Raw genomic sequence first — 8,609 nt, forward strand, 5'->3', positions numbered from 1 at the left:
ACATGGAGGACCGGGGTCACATGGAGGACCAGGTCACACGGAAGACCGGGTCACACGGAGGACCGGGTCACAGGGAGGACCGGGGTCACATGGAGGACCAGGTCACATGGAGGACCGGGTCACATGGAGGACTCAGGTCACATGGAGGACCAGGTCACATGGAGGACCAGGTCACATGGAGGACTCAGGTCACATGGAGGACCGGGTCACATGGAGGACCGGGTCACACAGAGGACCGGGTCACATGGAGGACCGTGTCACATGGAGGGCGGCGACGCGGGCGTCCAGGAGGCGATGAGGCAGGCCAGGGCCGAGGTGTCGTACTGGCTGTCGGGCACGTCCGGGGCTGCGGCTGCCCCGTCGTACAGTGGGGACCCCGAGGAGGAGGGGACCGTGCCTGGGGGACCCAGGGCTGCGGGGTGGGGGGACGGCCCCCGGAAGAACGGGGGCATCGCGGCCGGCGGAGCGGCCGGTGTGCTGGCGCCGCTGCTCATGGACCACAGGCCGGGGTACTGGCTGCAAGGGGAGGACACCGTCAGGGGCCGGGCTGGGCCGGACCGTCAGGCCCAGACCCCAAACCCAGCGCCCGAGAACGGGGACAGGGCCTTGCAGCCGCAGTCCCATGTCGGACCCGCTGAGGCGCGTGTCAGCGTCACCCCTGTCGCCAGGAGAGCCGCGGGGAAGCCGGGAGCACGGCACAGGCACCCACGCAGCTCAGGGCCGGCCCTGCAGGGTGTGCTCCCAGAGTCCAGAATGGAACCGAGGACCCCAGATGGACGGAACCCAAGTCCAAAGGTGTGCTTAACGAGGCACCCGTGTGACTCCCCCACCCAGGGACTCGCGGGACGGAGACAGCACCCCGAGAACGGGGCCGGGGACACGTCCCTCCAAGCCCCCACCAGGCACCAGGCCTGCACTCTGAGCTGAGACAGCGGGGCCGGCCCCCGGGCACTGGGCACAGCAGAGAGGAAGGGGCCTAGGGGTCCCGCCACACCCGGGCATGTGCCCTTGACCATCCTCGAACCCAGGACCCTTCCGTCTGCAGGCCGACAGGACCCACTGAGCCAAACCAGCCAAAAACGTCTTTCTCCTCCCAGCAGAACCGAGGCCGCAGTGGGCACAGGGTCCGGGGCCGCACGGTTCCCGCACACCTCACCTGGCGCCCGCTGGGGGGCCGGAGCCGGCGCTCACGGGCAGCACCCCGGGGTGGGCGGGCACCCCGAGGCCCGGCCAGTTCTCGTGGGGCTGGAGCATGGGCACGCAGGCGGGCGAGGCGTCGGCATAGGCTGCGGGCGAGAGCGTGGCGGTCAGCGGTCCCCCAAGGGCGGCAGGTGCATGGCACCCCCGGGCATGGCCCAGCCCGCAGGCGAGGCTCTGGGTGCGGGCGGGGGCGGCGCGCTGAGCCTGAGCCAGGCCTGGAGCTGCAGGAGCTGCTGTGCGCCCAGCCGGGCTCCCCCAGGGCGGCCGGGCCCTGGCTCGCCCTGCCTGGCACTGACAGCGCGCCCACTGGCCAGGCTTTGCCTCCGTCCGTCCCCTGCCTGTCCCCAAGCCTTCCTCAGAGCGGAGGGCCGGAGTTTACAGTGGACCTTCTCGCCCGGGCCCGGCCTCGGGGCACCTGGCCCTGCGACCCCCTCCTTCCCGGGCGGTGGCTGCCCCAGCGGGTCCTCAGCTGCTGCTCAGCCCGGTGCTGGGAGGCGGTGCGGGAGCCACGGAAAGGGGGGCACCCGAGGGCCCAGCCTGGGCTCGGTGCTCACACCTGCACGGCCGCCTGAGGGCCGGCTACAGGCTGCGGGCACGGGGCCCACACCCTCGGACCAACACGGCTCTGAGCGGGGGGCTGCTGTGCCGCTGACCCACACCCCTGGGGAGGCTGAGGCCTCCGGGCCTGGGAGCTGGAGGGGCGCGGGGTGGGGGAGGGGCGCGGGGTGGGGTGCGGGTGGGGTGGGGGTGGGGGTGGGGGTGCGGGTGCGGGTTGCGGGTGGGGTGGGGGTGGGGGTGCGGGTGCGGGTGGGGGTGCGGGTGCGGGTGCGGGTGCGGGTGAGGGTGAGGGTGCGGGTGGGTTGGGGGTGTGGGTGCGGGTGGGGTGGGGGTGCGGGTGCGGGTGGGGTGGGGTGGGACGGCTGCGCCAGGGCTCCAGGCTGAGGATGGGAGTGGAGGCCTGGCTTGGGGTGCGTTCCGGAGAGTTCTCTCCTCCCTCTGGGTCCTGCTGATGCCTCCCCAGCAGCAGCCTCCCCCACACCCCCATCGGGCCCGGCTTACTGGGGGAGCTGGTCCGATGCGCGTAGGGGCTGGGGTAGGGCGCCGGCCGGTGGCTCCGCAGGGCGGGGTACCGCTCACAGCCCTGCGTGGGGGGCAGCGACAGGGGACCTCCGAACTGGGGGTGCGGGGCGGCCGGGGGGCACAGCGCGCTGGTGCCAGGCAGGAGCCAGCCCCCTGCTGTGAGGAAGGAAGCTGGTGGCTGGCATCGGCCTCGGTCCTCGTGCTCCGCCCTCTGCCCTCCGCCCTCCGCCCTCCGCCCTCCGCCCTCCGCCCTCCAGCCCAGAGGCCAGCAGAGCCCACAGGGAGGCCTTGTCCTCTTAGCCCGTGGGGGGCACCGGCCGTCACACCGGGCATCACACTGGGTGTCCCACCACGTGGGGGCCTTGAGGGCACAGCTCTGTCCCCAGGCCCCTGGACCAGGGTTCCAGCAGCCCTGCCCGAGGAGCCTGCAGCCCAGCCCGGGCCCTCAGACTCCCCGGCCGGCCCCAGCGCTCGCTGCTGAGTGTGAAGCCAACGCAACGGCCAACGCAGGGCCAGACGGGCGGCAGTGGCCCTGCGTCCCTCACCCAGGAGGGCCCCTGTGCTCGGGGCGGTGGGACCCCGTGTTCTGCTGTTTTCCTGTTTCAGGCTCCGCCTCCGGAGGACAGCAGGCCTGCCTCTCCCCCAGGGGCAGCCACTCGGCCTCCCGCCGGGCCGGAGACCAGCTGCTCTCCCTCCTCCCCCAGCAGACCTCCTCCCTCTGCTCGGCTCCCGGGCGCCCGGAGGAGCTGAGCGAGCAGCCGCCTGGCCCCCAGCCGCCCGTCTCCCCAAACCAGCGTGTTAACCTGCCCTTCCCAGAGCAGCTGGGAGCAAGGGAGAAGCCACACCCCTTCCCAAGCTTCGCAGCCTCAGGGGAGCAAGAGGTTCAAGGCCTCGGGGCTGAGACAGACTGAGACGGGCAGGGAAGACCACAGGCCCTGGGCCTGGCCCTGCCAAAGGGCCCGCCCGCCGCACGCAGACCCAGGCGGCCCCCGCTCCCGGCAGCGCCACAAACCGTACATTGGGAGAACCCAGGCTGCTGGCCGTCCCCGGGGTCGTCCATCACGTCCTTGTGGTCGCTTCTGTCCAAAAAGCGCATGGCAGTGTCAGGAGGACGGGGGAGGGCGCGGGGACGGCGCTAACGGCTGCCGCCCAGCGGGCGGGCTCCGCTCACCTCTCCTTGGCGTCCAGGAAGGCCTTGGCGAAGGGGTTGTACTTGATTTTGAGAGCCGTGATCTGAGAAAGAAGGAGTCACACGTCCTCGTATGCTGATGGCAGCGAGGGTTTACCGGCACTGAGAGACCGGGAGGCAGCCGCGTCCGTCCCTTTAAACATTCCGATGTGGCCGGCTCCCGTCCGGGCTCTCTGGTGGCCTGCACGGCTGGGGAGAGGGCCGCTCCGTACAGAGCAGCACCGTGGCCCGCATGGCCCAGGGGCTGACATCGACTCCCCGTCAGGGCACAGGCCTGGGTGGCCGGCTCGATCCCCAGTGTGGGGCGTGCAGGAGGCAGCCGATCAGTGATTCTCTCTCGTCATGGATGCTTCTCTCCCTCTCCTTTCCCCTCTGACATCAGTACAAACATACAAAACACACAAGAAGAACAGCACATTTATGGACATTCTCCATGGCCGATTTCCGAGTGGAATTCACAAGGGACGGGGCCTCCTGCGGACAACACTCTGAGCATAAGCCAGCACCAAAGCTCGAACCCGGCGGCAGCCCACACCCGCTGGGTCTGAGGTCCGCTAACACATCGGCCATCCCCCCGGGACTCTGCCAGGGAGCAGGCCCCTCTCCCTCACCCTCACCCCTCTCCCTCACCCTCACCCCTCTCCCTCACCCTCACCCTCACCCTCTCATCCCTCACCCCTCTCTCCCTCTCCCTCACCCCTCTCCCTCACCCTCACCCTCACCCTCACCCCTCTCATCCCTCTCCCTCACCCCTCTCCCTCACCCTCACCCTCACCCCTCTCATTCCTCACCCCTCTCACCCTCACCTCTCACCCTCACCCCTCTCACCCTCACCCCTCACCCTCCCCCCTCTCCCCTCTCACCCCTCACCCCTCTCATCCCTCTCCCTCACCCTCACCCTCACCCTCTCACCCCTCACCCCTCTCACCCCTCACCCCTCTCACCCCTCACCCCTCTCACCCTTCACCTCTCTCACCCCTCACCCCTCTCACCCCTCACCCCTCTCACCCCTCACCCCTCTCACCCCTCACCCCTCTCATCCTTCCCCCCCTCCCCCCTCACCTCCTCGTTCTGGTAGGCCGTCACGGCGATGAACTGCGTCTCAGGGAAGCAGTGGCTGGTGATCATGCGCTGCGGGCCTCCCACCCTCACGATGTGGATACGAGGCTCGTACTTATGCAAGGAGTTGAGCATGATCTGCGGGGACAGACACGGAGTGAGACGTGTCCCGGGGAGGGTCCCAGCGGACGCCCCTGGGGTACGGCCGGGCCAGGAGGAAGGAGCCAGAGGCCAGCAGACATCAACAGCCCGGGCCCCGGGTGACAGCCTGGGACCCTCACCCTGGGACCGGGGAATCCTGGCCACGGCCTCCGCGACGCCGAGGCCCCGGGGTCTGTGGGCCTCAGGCCGCTGCGGGGACAGTCCCGGTTTGCGCAGGACGCTCGCTCAGCGAGGACGGGGCCTCTCACCTCTGGGGCGGCCGCTCGCCAGGGAGTCCGTTGGCCCTAAGAAGTGGGGCGCTATGAGCCCCCCACCTGAGACCTGCCCGCCCCAGGTTGGGCTGCGCCCCTCTGTGTCCCCCAGGGCGTGCTGTGACCCCCATAGGGAAGGTGACCAGATCGTCCGGCTTTTGGCTGGACAGTCCTGATTTCTAGCAATTTTTCCGGCATCCCTCAGCTTTTTTTAAAAAAAATCGGGACTTTTTAAAACGCCAAGTAATGCGGGGAAAATTGTTAGAAATCAGGATTGTCCCGCCAAAAGCGGGGCGATCTGGTCACCTTACATAGGGTCACTGTAGGCAGCACTGCGCCTCACTGAGGGTCAGGGTCAGGGTTCGGGGCTGCCGCAGGTCCCTCCGGGGGTTCCTGGGGAAGGCGAGGCCCCTGGGCCCCGGCCCCCCCCCCCCCCCCCCCCCCGCGCCCCACCTGGCCGCCGCCGCCGAGCTTGTTGGTGAGCTTGACCTTGCTGAAGGACACGGGCGCCTTCATCCAGTGCGCCCCGAAGTTGGGCGAGTCGGGGTGGATGTAGACGCAGCTGGGCGCCTGCGGCTCCGGCTTGCCGCCCGGCACCCACTCGCCGTTCACGTACTTCCAGCGGTGGCCGTCCGCCGCCACGAAGTCCAGCAGGAGCGAGTACATGGCGTTGGGGTCCAGGCCGGACACACTCACCTTCAGCACCGGGAACATGCGCCTGGAACCACGGGGGCCCGGGGCCACAGGAGGCTGGCGGACAGGGCCCTCTGGGGGCTTCCAGGTCCCAGACCCCCTCCTACCCCCCCCCCCAAACCCCGCACCGCGGCCCAGGCGGCCGCCACCGGTGTGGGTCCCGTGGGACAGGAGCGGCCGGGGCGTCCGACTCCTCTGGAACCCCCTCCCCGCCCCCCCACGCACAGGGCCCCCAGACCACGGCCCCGGGCGCGCCCCGCGAGGGCACTGAGCAGAAGGGCACCCCGGGACCTTGGGGGCGCCCCCGCCGGCCGCCCACCTGCCGTTCTTGGTGATGATCATCTCGTTGGTGAGCTCCTGGAAGCGCAGCCACAGCTCCCGCTCCTCCAGCCCCACCCGCAGCTCGCGCTCCGTGGGGTCGCCCTTCTCGCTGCCCGCGCGCAGCTCGCTCTCCACCGCGCTCAGCAGGTGGTCCACGCGGTGCGGGAGCTGTGGGCCAGGCCCCGCGCCCTCGGCCGGGGCGCTCATCCTCCGGCCACTGCCCCCGGCGGCCGCCCTCGCCCGGCCGCCCTCACCCCAGCCGCCCTCACCCGGCCACCCTCACCCGCTGCCCTCACCCGGCCACCCTCACCCGCCGCCCTCGCCCGGCCACCCTCACCCGCCGCCCTCGCCCGGCCGCCCCGATCGCTCCTGAGCGGAGCCCGCACAGCCCCGGGGCGGTGGGGGGCGGTGCTGGGCGGGCGGGGTTCCACTTGAACTCCCTCTGGGACGGAGCAGCTCGGAGCAGGGTCCTGGCCCATAAATAGCGGCCGGAGGGGCGGCCGGGGCGGCGGGCAGGCCGCATCCTTTCAAGTCCGGGGCCGCCCATTGGCTGCGGCCACATCAGACCGGCCGGCTCCCCGGCACCCACACCCCCGCCCCTCTCCCCGCCCCCAGATGTGTGCGCCTCCATCAAAGCGGGCGGAGCCGGTGGGCGGCCGGCCGGCTCCTGTCCCACGGAGGGGCTCCGGCCCGCAGGTGCGCCGCCGGGAGCGCACGGGACCCCCCACCAGCCCGGCCGGCACGCCGTCTCCCTCCCCGGCCCAGCCCTCCGCGTCCCTCCCGCCTGCAGGGGCCGCGTCCACCCGGCCGTCCCCTCGGAGCGGGAAGGGAGACAGACGCGCTCCCCAAGGGGCCTGGGCCGTTCCCACTCTGCTTTGGGGAGGCGGAGGGCGGCCCGGGCTCCCGGGGCCAGGGGGCTGGGTGGTCTCCCCGCCGCGGCCCCGGCCCAGCCCCGGCACCCGGGTTTATGGCCTTTTGGTGGGAGACCCCCACCCTCCCCCGGGGGCGGGAGGTGACAATGGGTAGGAAGCGGTCCAGGCAGCTTTACACGGCATTCCTCAGGAGCCGCCGAGGGGACGGGACCCAGGAGAACCGGGAGGTGCAAGGCCCTGCCCCCGCGCCCCCCGCGCCCCCGCGCCCCCCGCGCCCCCGCGCCCCCGCGCCCCCCGCGCCCCCCGCGCCCCCCGCGCCCCCCGCGCCCCCGCGCCCCCGCGCCCCCCGCGCCCCCCGCGCCCCCCGCCCCCGTGCCCAGCGGCCTCGGGTCCCGCCTCCGCGCCCCGCGCCCCTGGGAGAAGCCGGCGCACCGGGCGGGCGCCCCGGTACGGAGCAGCCCGCGCCCTGGAACCGGCTCCGGGGCCGGACCGGACCCGCACCCCGTGAGCCGCCCCTCCCGGCCGGCGGCCCGCGCTCCAGAGGGAACCGCCGCGCCGAGCGCCTACCCCCGCGCCGGGGCCGGGCGGAGCCGCCGGGGGCCGGGCTGGGGCCATCCCCGCGGGCGCACCCCGGCCCCACCTGCGGTGAGAAGGGGGACGTCCCGGGGGGGGGGGGCGGGTCCCCAGGCAACGAGGGCCTCCAGGGCCCGGGGCTGGAGCAAGCTCCGGACCCCGACCTCCGACCCCCGACCCCCGACCCCCAGGCCGCTCATGGCGCTGAGACTGGGGTTTCCCCGAGTCCCAGGCCGCTCGGCGGCGGTGGGCCTGGCTTCCGTTCCGCTCCAGGCGCAGGGGGACGGGCCAGGGAGCACAGCTCGGCAGAGGCGGCTCCCTTTCGAACGCGGGAATATTGCGCTCCAGTGTGGAGCGCCAGGCGCAGGCTGAGCCACTGGAGCGGGGCCTCCGCCCTCACTGCGCCTCCCGGCCTCTCCCTGCAGCGGCTCCGTCCTCAGGACTGGTCTCCGCTCGGCCTTTGGGGCGGCCGGTGCCTGAAGCTCCCTGGTCCCCCGGGAAGGACAGCCCGTGCTGGCCGGTGCTCCCCTGGAGGCGGGCGCTCCAGCCGTTTCTCCCCAGATCTCCCCGGCCAGGAGAGAACAGAGAGAGGCCTCGGGATGCCACGGGTTCCCCACAAAATAGGGGGATCCCCCAAATAGGAAGCACTTTACAAGACATCCCAAGCACTCACCCTCAGTCCCCAGAGAGACTATCTCCCTCCCCCTACCCCCCCTCCTCCCCCTACCCTCTCCCTTCTCCCCCCTCCCCCTTCCTCCTCCCTCCTCCCTCCTCCATCCTCCCTCCCTGCAGGAGCTGGACAGGCTCAGGCCGGGCAGGGGGCACTGTGCTCAGCGCCTTCTCTTCCGGAAGGAAAACATTTATTTTCTGATGTGATCTGTGCTCGACCTAAAATGTCATACATGTAACGTGTGTGTGTGTGTGTGTGTGTGTGTGTGTGAAAATAAAAACCTGACCACTGCCACCGCTCACAGCTCTGTGTCCTCCTCGCCTTTTCATTGTGTTCCTCCCCATTCCCCTCCTTTTATTTTTTATTGATGTCAGAGAGGAAGGGGGAGGGAGAGAGAAGCGTCGGTGACGAGGGAGAATCGGGGGCCGGCTGCCTCCTGCACACCCGCATGGGATGGAGCCTGCGCCTGACCCCCTGGATCGTGGTCCGCGCTCAGCCGCCGAGCCACGCGGGCAGGCGAGCTCTCTCCCACGCTCAGC

General features: G+C 71.4%; 1 protein-coding gene across 1 annotated transcript; it reads right to left on the minus strand.

Annotated features, from left to right (window-relative positions):
• Window positions 1-257: 257 nt before the first annotated feature.
• Window positions 258-6,162, minus strand: TBXT (T-box transcription factor T). Its single transcript, XM_036425590.1, has 8 exons — window positions 5,954-6,162; window positions 5,395-5,659; window positions 4,532-4,666; window positions 3,452-3,513; window positions 3,298-3,359; window positions 2,260-2,433; window positions 1,157-1,286; window positions 258-516 (listed from the first exon to the last, which is right to left on the minus strand). The coding sequence occupies exons 1-8, from the start codon at window positions 6,160-6,162 to the stop codon at window positions 258-260; spliced, it is 1,296 nt and encodes a 431-aa protein (XP_036281483.1).
• Between the last annotated feature and the right edge of the window lie 2,447 nt (window positions 6,163-8,609).

The sequence above is a fragment of the Pipistrellus kuhlii genome, unplaced genomic scaffold (genome assembly GCF_014108245.1).
Source record: "Pipistrellus kuhlii isolate mPipKuh1 unplaced genomic scaffold, mPipKuh1.p scaffold_m20_p_82, whole genome shotgun sequence".
Taxonomy (NCBI): Eukaryota; Metazoa; Chordata; class Mammalia; order Chiroptera; family Vespertilionidae; genus Pipistrellus; species Pipistrellus kuhlii.

Coding starts and splice junctions, on each gene's coding strand:
- TBXT (XM_036425590.1), bottom strand. CDS start 6,162: ATGAGCGCCCCGGCCGAGGGCGCGGGGCCTGGCCCACAGCTCCCGCAC. Junction 3,360..3,451: donor TTCCTGGACGCCAAGGAGAG/GTGAGCGGAGCC, acceptor CTTTTTGGACAG/AAGCGACCACAAGGACGTGA. Junction 1,287..2,259: donor GCATCGGACCAGCTCCCCCA/GTAAGCCGGGCC, acceptor TCTCGCCCGCAG/CCTATGCCGACGCCTCGCCC.